Source organism: Corvus kubaryi, unplaced genomic scaffold (genome assembly GCF_017639235.1).
Source record: "Corvus kubaryi isolate FWS band 111438036 unplaced genomic scaffold, C.kubaryi_AGA036_p1.0 37396, whole genome shotgun sequence".
Classification (NCBI taxonomy): domain Eukaryota; kingdom Metazoa; phylum Chordata; class Aves; order Passeriformes; family Corvidae; genus Corvus; species Corvus kubaryi.
Window position 1 is genome coordinate 25,993,407 of NW_024581135.1, and position 16,264 is coordinate 26,009,670.

Consider the following 16,264-nt stretch of genomic DNA (forward strand, 5'->3'; position numbering starts at 1 on the left):
TGAGAAACAACCCCACTTCAGGGTTTTTAATAACATTTTTTGAGAATACTTTTTAGTTTAGCTGAGCTTCTTGCTGATAGACAATAAAGAAAACTACTTAAATGAGGTAAATGTGTATTGTTACTGTTAGATTTTTTTTTTTGCATTGGTTTTAAGCAACAGACATTAAATCAGGATAATTTTGTGTGTGTGATTGTTTGTTTTTAAAAATTATTAGGGGGGAGAGCACTGTTACTACCATGGAAATATCAGAGGTGTCAAGGATTCCAAAGTTGCTCTTTCAACTTGTAATGGACTTCAGTAAGTACATGTTCTCATTTTTTAAACAAGGCTACAACTAATTGTTATTCTTGAATATTGTCTCTTAATATGGGAGGAACTGAAACACTACAGGCTCAAAGATTTCTTGATGTTTTGAAATGTCAGTACCAGCTGTGCCAAACTGCTAGCAATTTTTCTTAGTATCATTGGAAATCATGTTTTGATTCTGTCTCACAAACGTTTGAATTTAGTAAGTGCAAGTAAATATTTCCCCAGATGACTTATTATGGTAAAGGATAAACAAGAATTATATTTCAGCATGCTCAGTATTCATGTATGATTCTGTTATAGAAAAATGGATCTTCTTGTTAGATTGTACAAGGAAAAAAATACAAGAAATTAGCATTAGTTACTGCTAAGTGCAACTCAGCTGTTGATTGTATTTTGCCTGCTCAGGGTGTGTCTTAGATCTTCCTTTTTCCAAGGTCAAATCTTTTTTGGTACTTCATCATTGCATTGCCATTACATTTACTGTTAGTCCATTAAAATGTGCCAGATATCTTAAAAATCCCTCAATCTTGGCTTTAGCTACATGTGGTAGTAATGAATATATATTAAATATTGATCAGTTTTTCAGCCCTTAGTTTGGTTTTGTCTTACCAAAATTCAAATCCTGGAGTCAAACGGATTGCCTTGTAATCCTAAATATCACTTCTTTTTCTCCATGTTCTAGTGGCATGTTTGAAGATAGTACTTATTTGTACTTGATAGAACCGATGGATCTGACCCACACGGCAGTAAGTTTATTTTTGTCTAATTTATTTGGTTTGGAAGAGCACTCAAGGAATAGCAAATAAAAGTATTAGAATAAATCAATGAATGATATGTCTCATGCTTTCACATGGAAATGAAAAGTATTTTAAAACACTTAATTTGAATTTGTTTAAGGTAGCAAATGTGTAATTATGATTTACCTACAATTTTTCTCTGCTTTTCTTTAATCTTTTGTTTCCTGCTTGCTGTTGATCATTTAGATGCTGGGAGTAGACAAATAAAACTGTTTCCATAACACATGGTAATGGACTGTCAAAAAGCATTTATCCATTTGCTCTAGTACTTGAACTAAAGTGTTTATAAATTCATTTAAGGGATCTCTGGAACTCATTTATACATTCCTGTCTAAATAGTTGCATCAGATTGCTCTTGGCCTGCCATGATTCTACAAAATGTTTAATTAAGTAGATAATTACATCTGGGTATCTTACACTTTGTATGTCTTAAGTCAGTGGTTGTTGTATAGCCTAAATGATTGTGATCCAGCGTATTCAGATAGAAGATTATGCTGGATCAGCATGTAGGACTGCATTTATGCAAGTATTTTGCTATTATTATTTTTGTGTTTCATGTGTGCAACCATTTCTAAAACTTCAGCTGTTGATACAGCTGACACAATTTCACAGACAGTAGTAAAACTAGGTATATTTTTAACTTCGGAATGATTCAAATATTTGAGTGATTTTCAGTGAAATGATTTTGCAACATTGAGACAGAGAATTCTTAAGGTTTGTGTCCTGCTTGGTCTGTAGGATATATTGCAGATGCTGTGCCACAGTTGTCAAGCTTGTCTCGCTCTAGTATGTATATGACAGTATACGCACAGTATGTGGCAAATAATTAATGCTGCAGAACCAATATGTTTTAGTGACTGTAAAGCTGAAATTAGAGTCTGAATAAAGATCTGCAAAATCATTGGCTGATACTGTCAAAGAAAATGGATCAACATTCAGAGAACTTGGTATCATTTGGACAGTCAGTTTTTGGACTATAAATGAAACTCCAGAGGCATGGCAAAATATTACATCCAAAAGAATCAAGTCCCTCCAGGAACAACAGTACGTGCTGTGCGTCTGTGTTTGATGTAGCACATGTTCATAAAGGTTGTAATTCTAAAAACTGACAACACAGACTCAGTAAATTCATGAATTTATACAAGGACATCCATATAGTCAGAACAAGAAAATTTGACTAAACTGTTTTCTTGCTTGGGTGAACAAATGAAACCAGGATGTCTCTCTGAGTGGTATTTCAGTAAAAATTGTAAGTAGAGCAAAAGTTCTGGTTATAAAAGTAAGATACCATTTGCCAACTCAAGGTTTCAAGTTGAACTCTAAATGATAAGAAAACAGATGAGATGCCTAATTTTCTCAAAACTACTGAAAATAATACAGCTACAGAGAGCTTTTGGGGGCTCATTTTTTGATTGCAGTATGTGAGATAAATATCTTGAACACAGCCTTCAGCATGTACTTTATTCAGCTTGATTAATCTTAACTATAGTAGATACGATATAAAACATCCTCTCCTTCCCCCCAAAAATCCAGCAAATATATGCAGTATTGTCCTTCAGTGTGCTATGTATTTGTTATGGAAGTTACAGAACAGTAGAATCCTACCCTTTGAAAAGAGTCGCTTGTTTTGGCAGACTCTGCAGAGGAGGTGTTACGGGAGAAAGGAGTTGTTTTCTAGAGTAGGTACTCAAATGTGATAATTTGGGGTGTGTCAGACTTTTAAAGAAAATATGCATTAAAAATCTTGTCCTTTTTAAGTGTGGAGTACACCAATAAAACAGGGTGAAATAATCATCTTAAGTATAGTATATTGATTGGTTTCTTGCAACTTGCTGTAATTAGATAGGATTTTTTTCATAAATAGTAATAGTTGCTTTTCATCTGTGGGAGGAAGATTTCAACCAGATATAGACTTTCTAATTTGATTTATTGGAATAAATTATCTGTGTTCTCTAATGCTTTTAAAGGACTTTTTTAAGGTAATCTCAAAGACATCTGTGACACTTATGTTTTGTAGACTGGTCAATTTGCTGAAGCAGAGAGGCTCTATGATTTGCTCAGGACTGCAAATAGATTGCTTCAAATTAGTACTGTCCCAAATTGGTACTATGGTTGCCTGTTTTATACAAAAAATAATAAAAAACTATAAATACTGAAAGAAGTGCCATTTTTTCACTTAATATTATTAATTAGAAGAAAATGCCACTTATTTTTCTTGTCAGGAAAGTAAAAGCAGGCCACATATCATCCAAAGAACTTATGGAACACAAGCCTCCAAGCAGTTGCAGGACCTTGGTATGTTTTTGCTTATGAGTTTTTAAATATTGAAAATAATTGCATATATAACTTGGAAAATTTGAATATTAGGCTAGCAGTGTTTATGAAATTGCTGATTATTTAGAAAATCTTGAAAAATACATACTAACCTGACTTTTTTCACAATTATTGCGATGGAATTTAGATTTTTCAAAGAGCAGCTGTAAGATTTTCATCCACTGACCTCTATTTAGCTTTCCTCTGAAAATCACTAATTAATCAGTGATATTAATGTTATTGAGGCAATGAGAAGGAAGAAAATGTATATTCTAAGCCCAGGTTACCTCTCCTTGCATGCTTTAAGATTTCTGAATTACTTGAGTTTTGATATATTTTATGTACTTTAAAAAATGAGCTTTTGAATAGTGAGGGTGGTTCGGATTTTGGTGATCTTAATCTACTTTTGGTTTGGACAGTGTACATACGTAGTTTAAAATAATGCCATGAAATTCTTAAATTGTAATTTTTACAGAGACTGACTCTAGTTCTGAATGGCCCTTTCTGTCTGAACTGCAGTGGCTGAGGAGACGGAGAAGAAAGAGAGCAGTAAGTAGAAGTATGACCCTGAGTTAAGACCCTTTATAAACCCAAACTCACTAATTTCTGTATTTTTTAATGTCAAGAGAACGTAGGCTTTAGGAAACAAGTATTTTTAGAAGCTTAATATTGTCACATAATATAATTATCAAATGAGAAAACAATATTTTTCTTCAAAAATAGAATATTTAGAAGAAAGTTGATAAACTTTCTAAAGTGACAGCAATGATATGCATCAATTAAATCAAAATTTAGTAGTGAAAATTATTTTAGAATTTTAAGGTTTTTGTCTGCTTGAGAATAAAGAATAATTTTGAATGAACTCTTGCTACTTTGTAGATATCTGACCTTATTGTCACTTGGCTCATTAAGTAGCATGATTAAATCAAAAATCCGAATGAGGACACCCAGAACTGGGTTCTTGCGAGAACGTAAGTGGGCAGTCCTCATGATCTTCACATGCATATGTATGAGTTAGGGGAATAATTGAGTTAAAGAAGATTAATCTGTATTTCTTCACTGAGTTGCACAAGCTACACCATATTTTTGAGGGTGTATATATTTTTAGTAACTTCCTTTCTCATTAAATCTGTGGTGAATAGTACATAACGAAAGGAGGAGGGAAGCAGTAGGGCTGTCTGCACTGAACCAAAAAGAGTAGAACCTGAACATTCTTGATGATGTGCCTCAGATTTTCAGCCTAAGTTACTGGGGCTGTGATTCTTTACCCTACTTGCATTTCTCACCCAGTTTACCAGTTTACATACCTTACACAATATCTTTTTAATATGTATCTATACTAAAAATCAGCCGCAGTTATTTTTGAAAATTACTACATCTTCCTAATTTCTCAAAGCATTTCTTTAATTCCTCAGTTATCTCGTGGTGTCTTTGAAGAGATGAAATATCTGGAGCTCATGATAGTCAATGACCATAAAATGGTAAGTATAGCAATTCAGTGGTGATCTTCGTTTTGGTGACAATTTGTAGGCTGATGTACAGCGCTGTGCTGCATCAGCTATTTTTGGGCCCAGGATTTAGTTTATCAGCAGCTATTAACATTTGTACTGTAAGACACACTGTAGGCCATAATACCTAATGAAGCTTAATGTTACCTAAGATTTTCTGTGGCAATTATATATTCAAAATGAATCTGGAACACTTTGGTATCATATGGATAAATTATTATGCCCATAACCAACCAAGTAAAGCAACAAAACATTTATGTCCAGAACAAACACACAAAATGTTCTAAAATTACATCCTATCTTTGAAGTTATATGGAAAGAAATCAGAATTTAACTTTGAGTTTCATTTTACTGATTTAAATTTTAATGCAGCAAAACATGTAGACAAAACTCTGATTGTTCTTCCTGACTATTCCATACTTATAAACAGGATTCATAATGAAGTGCAAGGTAAGTTGTTTGTTTGATTCAAAAAGTGTTTGTCATTAAAAAAACCCCCAGAATGGGTGGGGGGAGGAAAGCCCAATTCTTTCCCCTTTTTGTCTTGAGGAATGACTGGAAAAAGTCAGACTAAGTGACATTTGTTGTAAGCAAGACTCTTTTTTTTTTTTTTTTTAAATTGAAGTCTGCTGATACAATAGGTTTTCACTTACTTTATTTGCCAGTAAAGAGGTTTTTCATCTCTCACCCTGCTGCAAGTTTCCCAGTGCTTTATGGGGTTGTGGGCTCTTTGGTGAGCACTGAAGGATGATATTGAAGAGCAAGATATAGAACATATCAGAACAGGGTGCAGTAATTCATACTTGCTCCATTGCTGCATAGACAGATAATGTACCCCTCCCTCATCTGTATAATAAATCATAGAAGTAGTCTGGGCAAAAATAACCTGTATTTTACCTGTGTTAATTTAGCGCTGTGGAGGGAATTTGAATGGGTGGAAAATGTAGGACAGAAATTTCTTGAGCTGTTTTCATTTGCAAAGCCACCTGGTAGGAAACTACACTAAGAGTGTACAGGTGTTAGTTGTTTAACACAGTAACTGAAGTTATGGCCATTTTGTTGTCTTGTTTGATGTCTATGGTTGGTGTTCCTTATGAAGAGAAAATATTCCTATGTCTGTCTCTTTCCCCTGGCCTCTTGTATTACTGATGTGCTTAAAGGTGTTCACTACACCTGTTACAGACACTAACTGTTGTCTCCTCTCACGCTTAATTTGTTAGAGCTTCAGAGCACAAGATTTTTTGCTTCATAGTTATCAGTAACTTAGAAACAGATAATAATTCTTTTCAAAGAATAAAGCAGATATACTTAGGGAAGTGTTCACAGTTAGGGGTCTCGGCCTGCCAGTCCAGGAGCTCACTTAATGTACTTTCAAGGTTTTCTGCTTACCAGGAGAGGGCAGGTTTCCCCTGCAGCAAAGGTCTTTGTTGGAAGAAGTACCTTAAACCTCATTGATCGTTGTGTTAAATAGTTAATACTGTGTATTTTCACAACATCTCCTTTCCTCTAGCAATAAAGATATCTCAACATTTAATTAGGCTGTTGCACTTTCTACTGGTTTAGATTAATTTCTTTTAGGATCTGTATTTAACCACATTATGTGGTGTATTGTTATTGATATTAGCATTTTAATACTTTATTGAAAACCAAGAACATTTTCCAAAGCACATTATTTTACCTTCCCACTTCTGGAAAGGTTTGGGATTGGCTCAAAACAAAAAGCCAAAGCCACCCTTTCCCCCTTCCCCACTGTCATATTGTTCTCTGGGGAGCAGTCTTGTGGTATAATGTACAGTGTACATCCTAGGCACCTACTAGCACCATACCTGAGAGCAGCTGCTCAGTTGCTCAGAGAAGAGTCAGGCCCTCTTGTTCCAAAGCCTCTTTTTAAGTACAGTATTTCATAGAATAGCTGACACTTCCATGGAACACTGAGGCAATGAGACTTGTTGCTTTTAACAAGTAGTTGAAATTAGTAAGAGTTTTTTGATAAAGGCTTTTTTTCCCTGTTCTAAGTAATTTCACGTTCATTTTCTGTGAAATTTTGAAGACCTATTTTTCCTATATGTAAATCATACTGTGTAATGTAATCTTGGTTGATAATTTTACAGTTTCTTGAAAGTCATATGGATTCATGTTCAGGTACCATAGCTGCATCTTTAAAAAATTTGACTTGGAACAGAAGGGGCTTGTGAGGCAGGATGAGGAAAGACATGAAAACATTGTAATGACGTGCACATATATTATGAAGCAAAACTTGTAATACAGCTCATGTAAGTCTATAAAAATAGAAAAAAATTGAAGTTAGAATTTAAGATACTCAGCTTAACTCTTTTCACGTTCAAACACGTATTTACTTTTACCATGCACTCCCTCTTCCATTTTGTCTTTTGCTATAACTACTGCTACATGTCACAAAAGTATTGTGCTGTTGCAGAAAAGGATACCTTTGCAAAGAGCTGTGCACAGGACAAGTGGTAAATGCTTCATCTTCATGTCTTATAATTAAAGTGACGGAATGTGGCTACTACAGTCAGATATGTAACTCATCAGGTTAGGCAGTTTTAATGGGTACAGCATCCTCTCAATTTTGAGCTCATGTTTATGTTCATGTTTACCTGTAATTTTGTCTCAAACATTTGAAGTCTGATTCTAAACAAAGTATTTCTTGTGGTTAAATGCTCCTTTTACGGATGGGAAAGGCTGCCTATCATACATGGCTTCCTTTATCTTCCAGGGGTTTTTGAATATGAGATATAGGCTGTGATCTGAAAAGTTTTTTTAGTTTTTCCATTACTTTCTTAAAATATTAATTTCCTTTTCATGCTGTAAAAATAAAGAATTAGTAATAAATATTTAAGTTCTCACTGTGTTCTACTTTCTCTTCTTTTAGTTCAAAAGGCACCGTTCTTCAACTGCATACACAAACAATTTTGCGAAGTCTGTGGTAAACCTTGTAGATGCTGTAAGTATCAATGTTTCTTCTGAAAACTGATTCACTGACTTTTACTTTAGCACTGTATTAAAAATGTTATCATTTTCAGAACCCAAATTTCAATTACACTTTAAAGTGCATTTCTAGTTCCTCTGCAGAAGAATAGCCTGGGGTGAATGTATAAGTAACTACCAGATTATCTGTGGCATTTTTCTTAAAGCTTGCAACTGTCAGAGTTTGCCCTTGGCAGGGGTGATTTCAGTATCTGTCACCAATTAAGAATGAGATTTAATCAAATTTAGATTTGTGAAACAAATCTAACCACAAGTGATTGAAACTCCAAGCATAGGTCACAAAGGATACGTATATCTGTTGTGAGAAAAAGTGAGTGTGAATAAAAAATTCTCCTTCATAAATCTTTATTTATAGCTTAAAAACAAACAAAATGCCATTGTGGTACATTATAAATGGGTGGAAGTGACACAGATACAAGAATGGTATCTGTGACTAAATTTAGAACAATTTTGTAATATGAACAGCATATAAACTAAAAGTAATATTTGTGGTAAAATTAATTTGGTTTTTTTTTCCTCTTTTTGGTGCACATATAATGATCACACATTTCAGAGCTCTGTCTGTAGTGAAAACAGGATAGATTCTCTAGTAGTGATGAATACAAAGGCTACCAAATGCTGACTCTGAGTCCCTTTTCCATGTGACATTATTGATACCTGTGGAACTGTGTGATATGATTCAGTGCAAAACATTGTCAACAGTTTGTTTGGCTCAGAGGAAACAATGCAGTACTTGCTCTTACATAGGAAGTGTACTGGATGTATATTGAAAATTTAGGTGAATATATTTATAATACATAAAATACTAGAAGTCTTTTGGAATATTTTTCTGTAATGATCTGAATGTGCCAGTAGCCTAAAGAAAAGTTACTAGAGCAGATAAAAATGTAAATAATTGTAGTATTCCTGCAATTTATGTTGCACATTTCCAAAGAGAAGGTAGCATCTTTTTTTTTCTCACCTGATCATTATTTCTTTGTCTTTCTTCTGCGTTTTAACAGAAGTTATTTCATCTGTCTTTTCTTTCCCTATTATATCTATTTTTTCCATTTTTATCTGTGTGTATGCAGAAACATGGAGCTTCATTCTTGTGTAGAATTCATTCCCCTCACAGAGATCTTACAAAAGGACATATAAATGGCTTTTTCTTTAAATAAAGCGTGAAAAGGAGCAGAACTTTCTTCTTTGTTATTCCCTTGTGTCCATAGGGTGTGGGCTGTATTTCTTACTGATTTATTGTTGGGGAAAGGATATTGGCTTTCAGAGGCCTTCAGGTTCTCTGCCTCCTCTTCCATTCTTTTGTTGCTGTTTGCTTCAGGAATTACAGTTTTCCTCTCAGCAAACAGAAGTCTTTATTGACCCACCCCTATGTTATTTCAGGTGGTTTAATTTTACTGGTTTTTCTCATGTTGTAAACCATTTTCTGTGTATGTTCTCAGCTTGTCTCCCTCAGATTGAAGCATGCTAATACTCTTTTCCTTCAAGGGTCTTGGACAAAACTGAGCTTAGCTGGTTGCTATCTCTCGTTTTTGTATTTGTCTTTTTTTTTCTAAGCTGAATATTATACATTGACTTTTTAATAAGGATGATGCTGCCCTGATACAAAACTGGGTTTCTGGTCAGGGTGAATAAGGAATGCATCTTTTATAGATCTGCAAGTTCTGCATGACCTTAGTTAATAAACTTTGATATTTTTTTAACTGAACCTAAAGACAGCAGCAGTTTTATGTCAGAATCAAGTATCATGCACAATGTTAAAATGCATATTTTAAAACTGTTTTGTTATTATTGAGGCCTGATTGTTGTTTCCTTGTCTGTTGCTACAGTAACATTAAAATTTATAGGGAAATCAGTATTTTTACTTAATTCCACTCAAGCAATATGAGAATTAAGTGATCATACTATATAAGTGGAAATCAAGCATTAATTAAATTTTGGATTTATTGGAAAACGGAGAAGTTATTTAATCTCAACTTAAAAATTGCCTTCAGTTACTTTTTGAGATCGGTCTTTTCTTTTTCTTTGAGATCACCCAGTGTACCTTTACATTTCTTCTTTGCTGGTTTTTCTACAGGTTTTCTGCAAAACTCAGTGGCAAAATTATTTGCCATGAGAATTTTAAAGAAAATGGAGTGGCTCAAAAAAAAAAGAGCAGCAAGGGTTGTTTGTTTCCTTCTAAAACATAAAATTTAAGTTGATCAGAATATTAGCTTTTAGGAAATGCAAGGCATTACCAGCTAACTGTTTCCCCATGTTTTCCTCCTGCTTTACCCCTCTTGTCCTTCCGCTTTACTCTTACTGGCTAACTGTGCATGTCTGACCCAGTGTTCTACTCCTGTGCCTGTCCTGTCTCTGCCCTCAGATATACAAGGAACAGCTGAACACCAGGGTGGTTCTCGTTGCTGTGGAAACTTGGACAGACAGAGATCGCATTAATATTCACCCTGACCCTCTGCAGATGCTCCACGACTTCTCCAAGTACCGGCAGCACTACATCAAGCAGCACGCTGATGCTGTGCACCTGCTCTCGTATGTACCCTTTGCAATGGCTTAGAATGTTACTTCCTGTCTACTGCTTTTGTCTACTTGTCTCTTCTTTCGTACTTTTTTGCTTAGTATTCTGTATATCAATCGACCTCTGCCTTCCTTAGGAAGCTTAATCCATATTTAACACCTGTTTTTAATAGGTGTAGTATATACCGTACTCATGTTGATATACGTATCTATAATGATATTTGAATGTCTTTGCAACCTGGAGACAGTGTCACATTTGAAGTGGCTTTTGATGAGCCCTTGAGGACACTTAGCTTTGCCAATCAGGTGTTTAAGGTACTGCTTTTCCAGTTACGATCAGGAGAGGGCAGAGCTGACAGGATTATGTGTTGCCACAAGAGTGTTCCAGTTAGTATATTTATTCGCACATGTAGCCGCAGTGATGATTTGTTAATGAGAGGGCTTCTCCTTTAGAGCTGTAATGAATTGTTCTGAGACACAATGCATTTTGAGGGGAAATTCCACTTGCATCATTAGGCATGATTTCAGCCTTGAGCAAGTATTATTTTACTTCATGGCATTGTAAGCAAAGAGGAGGAAATATGTTCCCCTGTGCAGCATGAAGATCTTAAGCCATCTCCCAGCAGCATGACATACTGTGAGGATGGAGTAACTAGTGTCTTCCATGGGATTCTCCTGTAGTTCATCTTCTGCAGAAGAAGATAAAAACAAGGGTTGAAGAATTTCCTCCAGATTTCCTTACTACAGGCATTGCAATACAATGCTGATTGTGTTCTTCATAATACAGGCGAAATGCTGCTGACATGCACTCTTAGTGACTTCAATGCATGTTTTGTGTCACCTGCTGAAGAGTTTGCCATGGTGAAAGGTATCAAATCCAACCTGAAATACAGGAAATTCCATTTAAACATGGGGGGGAAAAAAAACCTTTCACTGTGAAGGTGGTCAGATGCTGAAACTCTCTGCTGCACAGAGAGGCTATGGAGTGCCCATGCTTGGAGATTTTCCAAAGCCAACGGAACATGGTGTGCTCCAGCTGAGCCTCCTTGCAGCTGGGGGGATGAACTAGACCATTTCCAGAAGTGCCTGTCAAGCTCAGCCCTTACTGCAGTCCTGTCTGTTGTAAAGCCTCTGGCTGTATGTGTTTAATTAAGCTGCAGTCTGAAAGTTCTGATGGGTGTTAGAATGTTCTGAAAAATAAGTACATACCTGTATGGAGTATCCTGTCATTTAAAAAAGACTCCATTAATTTTCAAAGGTTAGGTCATTCGTACACCATGCAGGGTCACTGTAGGTTGTTTGTAGGCTGTGTAGGTTTATTATTATGACTCTGGAGTTAAAATAGTAATTTTAGTAATTCATAGTAATTTATAGGCGTTTTATTGAATAATTTAGATCTTCCAGATTACATTACTTAACTAAATTATTTGGGGCTTATTAACAAATAAAAGAAAGGAGGCAGGGTTAAAGTGCAATATTAAATTACTTTCCCTTTAGGTATACTTCTCAGTCTTTTCATTTGGAGTTGAAACTAGAACTTAAATTGGTTTGGATTAAGATCATAGTTTAAAAAGTTCTCAATACTGATACATTTCAGAACGGAATTCCTTCCTGACAGATCAAAAATTGGAATATATTGGTAACTTTTAAAAGGAATGTTATCACTGTTGTCTTAGGAGTCTGGCACTCAAGCTTTCTGTGCTTGGTTTGTTGGTGGATTAAGACTGATTCTGGTTCTACAAGAGAAAAATAGTCTTTGTCAAAGCTTATATATATATAATCACCTCTTTCAGTGTTGGCGTTCTGTTTGTAAACTTGCAGTTGCTTTTTATGCTAGAAGTAGATGAATGTACATGCAATCTATCATGGCATGTGTGAGGGTGTGGTCTTTCAATAAGCTCTTGGTGCCCAATGTCAATGTGTTATATTTTCTTCATTTTTATTTGTTTGTAAGGAATGTGACATTTCATTACAAAAGGAGCAGCTTAAGTTACTTTGGAGGGGTTTGCTCTGTGGCCAGAGGAGTAGGAGTGAATGAGGTAATTTTTTTTTTCATTACTAAAGTGAAGTAAAGTAGAATCTCTACATTATAATCTCAACAGTTTATATGTTTCAGTATTCAGGGCTTTAAAGATAACTTAAATATTAAAAAGTTAGGATTCTCACAGCCAGCCTGCTTGATCATCATCAAACTACTGCTCAGAGTGCTCGTCTTTTTAGAAAGCATTTCTCTCCTGTCTGCATTATTCTCTTAAAAAGAACTTAAATTGGCTTTTATGATATTTGACATAAATTTAGACCCAAAAATCTCAGACAGGAATATGTGAAACACAGTGAATATCTTTTTGTCTTATCACTGTAAGACACTTGATCTTCTGAGGTACCAGTGACATGTAATTCTTCCTGAAGTTTTTTTAACATTGAAATTAGAAAACAAATTGTCCCTGTGTATTGAATTTTTTACTATTGTTATTTTTTTTCCTCAGTGCAGTGTTAAATTGATAATGAAATTCTCCTGTTTTTACATGGGTTAAATCCCTACTATTACGGAACTGTATTATGTATATATCAAATAGACTTCTTTCTTTAGATTAACCAGTGGGGAGAGATTACCTGAGATTAGGAGAGGAATATTTTATCTGTTATGTACTTTATTGAGTTAATTTTCCTTATATGCACATAGAATTGTGACTGACTGCATTGAATTATTGAAGTAGTAGGTATGTGATAAGCCAGAATGAGCCAGTGTAATGTTCATTGCAATAACTAAAGGGTTTTTGGTTTTTTTATAATTGTGCTCCTCTTGGAATGCAGTATGGACTCCCTTTGCCCATGGCACAGGAACTAGCACAAAGTCTTGCTCAGAATCTTGGAATACAATGGGAGCCAGCTGCCAGGAAACCGAGTATGTACATGGAGTCTTCTTTTATCTTCCTTAGCTAAATACATAAGCACTTCCTTTATTGTGTTTGAAAGAAATGCCAAAATTGCTGTAACTGTAGAACAAGAATTGCTGCTTTTGGAAATATATGTAGTAAAATTTCAGCTTCACCAAAACAAGAGCCGCCAGTTCAGCAGCATTTTGCAATAACCTCAGTGATGTTCTGTGTTGAGAGGTTGGATTCATAACCAATATTCAAAGGTATATTGGTGAAAACACCATTAATTTAATTTAGAACTCCTTTTCTATCATAATGAAATCTGTAAATCCAATAGAACAATTGCTGACTTCTTAAAATGCAAAAATACCTGATGTACAAGTGAAGAAATGGTAAAGAGTTGTAACCTAGTTCAGTGTGACATTTGCTCAACTTGTTACCTTGCTGCTTCACAGCCAGACCAGATTTGTGTGTCCTTAACACATGTGGAATGTTGGTACAAAAGCTGCTGCAAAGCCCTTTTCAAGGCTCAAGAAAATTGTTTGATTTTTCACTCGCATTTTGTAAGCAGTTTGGCTACCTTTTCTCTTTGTTTCCTCTTTAAAAATGTGAATGATAATGTTGACTTTATTGTGGAATCACTTCAAAAATCTGTGAATTAGGAAACCATACATAGGAATATTGTTTTGTAAAGCACTATTTTTGGACTGTGTTAACTAGCAAATTGTGAAAATATTTTCTACATAATTGTTTTTTGATTACAGGTAAAACAGAATTCATACAATTTGAAAAACAGAATATTTTTTAACTGAAAGATTAAGGTTTTTGATATGATAGCTTAATGCCCTTATTTGGGTGCCCTTTTATAGAGAAAGATTAATGAAAGACCTGGAGAGAGTAGAAATAACCATATAAATAATCTGTGAACATTTTCCATGGAGAAACTCTGGATTTCCAGTAGTTACTACAGTACATCTATCTTTGGTAGATAATTTTTATGGGCAGTGTGCAGCATCTGTTTTACCAACCATAAGGTACTGATCTTTTGTTTTTATGTTATGAATTTGGTCACTGTTGACTTACATGCTATAGCTGTAAGTAAACTGTAAATCCATTTTCATTCAACTACTTTTTGAATGAATGTTTGATCGGCTGATTCACATATTACTGTTAATAATTTTATGCCAAATGGAAAAAGCCTGGCCTGTCCAATAACAATCCTCTTTCAGGGTATTCTGTATTTTTAGGGAGGAGGAAATGTGAACATTTAAAATCATCAATATTATGTGTACTGCACACAGCCTTGTGCTGCCTGTTTTGAGAGCATGTAGGGAAGAACCTTGCCAACTATTTTTAGCTTTCTATACTGCCTGAAACTGTGTTGAGTCTTAAGAACCTGCAGATAAGGTAATCTGAAAGTACCACATTTATTTAGTGTATTAGTATGTCTTCAAGTGGGCTGGTTTCTTTTTTGGGACTAGAGTCTGTACAGCCAAGCAACCATCGAATCTTGGTATAATTAGTCAAGCTCCATTTTTATAGTGAGTACTTATATTTATTGTAAGCATATTTATAACTTCTCTCCTTTTCTGTTGTATTTTGGTCTTGTCTGAGAAGAGTGTGACTGCACTGAATCCTGGGGTGGTTGCATCATGGAGGAAACAGGGTATGTCATAAATATCAGTAATTGAGGGCTCTGGAATGAGTTCATAGTTTACGTTATGACAGAAATATTTAGGCATTGGGTTTTATCCATGTGTTTTAGTGCTAATAAATGAAAAACTGGACACAGTTGGAACTCAATCCTCAGCTACATAGTCAATGAGGTCTGAGGGGGAAGCACATCTATATGGGAGGAATTTCATTGCCCTCTACCCTCACACACTGCTAAAGATTCTTCTCTCTATACTGTAAGCAATTGATTGGAAAAGGATAACTTCTGAAATATAGGAGTTTGAGTCTTATAAATCACTTTCTGTCAGAATCTTGCTCACCTTGGAAGCTTGATTGCAAAAATCATGGAGAAAATTAGCTACAAATAAGAGACAAGGAGCCGAGTTTCTTCATATGATATTTGGAAATTGGTTCTCCAGTAGAGTTACTTTGTGGCTTCCCTGTAGACTTGTAATTGTTAGCCACTGTATGAATGCAGCAGAAAATCATTCCATAAATATGCTTCTGGAATCCAAGGTAAGGCATTGATCAGAATAGATACTGGCTTCCTTCACATGGTGAACTAATCAAAGTATTGGTCTTGGATGGAAGTATCAGAAGAAGAGGCTATGGAATAAACCTATTCTGTAGAAAAGGTTAACAGTAAACAAAAGCCAGGAGCAGAGGATGGTCAAGCAGAAGCTGAAAAAGGACTGACTAATGAAATGAGTGAATAATTAGCTGCACTTTAAAACCTTTTCTCTTAACTACATCAGTGTTAGAAGACAGTTTCTCTGTATGGAATAATTCAGTGGGGAAATATCTCAGTAGGAGTGAACTGTTAGGAAAGGAATGGAGAACCTCCTTATGGCACGGTTACCCCAATCTTTAATAGTGTGAATAGATCTCGTTCCCAGATCTCAAAACATGACCAATAAATACATCAGACAATTTCTGAATGAGAAATTACTAATAAAGTACATTTTCAGTAGTCTGGGAAAAAAGATGGAGTTGAGGAAACATGAGAGAAGTCTAACATCATGAACGAATGATTACTCTTTCTTCCAGTGTAAGAACTAGGGAGACATGAAATGAGATTAGCAAATATGACAGAAGAAAATGGGATGAAATTGTTCTTCTACCAGTCTGTATTAAGCTGTGAAACCTCTTACTGCAGCATCTTGTAGGTGCTGCAAACAAACCTGAGAGGATCCTGGATTATGCATGCAACAGAAAGGGTGAATAGCAACTACTGTAATGTGGGGTTACCTTATTGAGA

General features: G+C 35.2%; 1 protein-coding gene across 7 annotated transcripts in view; it reads left to right on the forward strand.

The window, feature by feature from the left end:
• Window positions 1-16,264, forward strand: part of ADAM23 (ADAM metallopeptidase domain 23) — a 71,108-nt gene that overhangs the window by 24,906 nt on the left and 29,938 nt on the right. For all 7 annotated transcript variants that reach the window (XM_042040659.1, XM_042040657.1, XM_042040663.1 and 4 more), the window contains exons 5-14: window positions 218-300; window positions 995-1,058; window positions 3,332-3,404; window positions 3,898-3,971; window positions 4,838-4,903; window positions 7,824-7,895; window positions 10,302-10,468; window positions 12,408-12,492; window positions 13,268-13,358; window positions 14,950-14,998. In XM_042040659.1, the coding sequence (XP_041896593.1) occupies window positions 218-300; window positions 995-1,058; window positions 3,332-3,404; window positions 3,898-3,971; window positions 4,838-4,903; window positions 7,824-7,895; window positions 10,302-10,468; window positions 12,408-12,492; window positions 13,268-13,358; window positions 14,950-14,998 (824 nt within the window). The remainder of the gene's footprint in view (window positions 1-217; window positions 301-994; window positions 1,059-3,331; window positions 3,405-3,897; window positions 3,972-4,837; window positions 4,904-7,823; window positions 7,896-10,301; window positions 10,469-12,407; window positions 12,493-13,267; window positions 13,359-14,949; window positions 14,999-16,264) is intronic.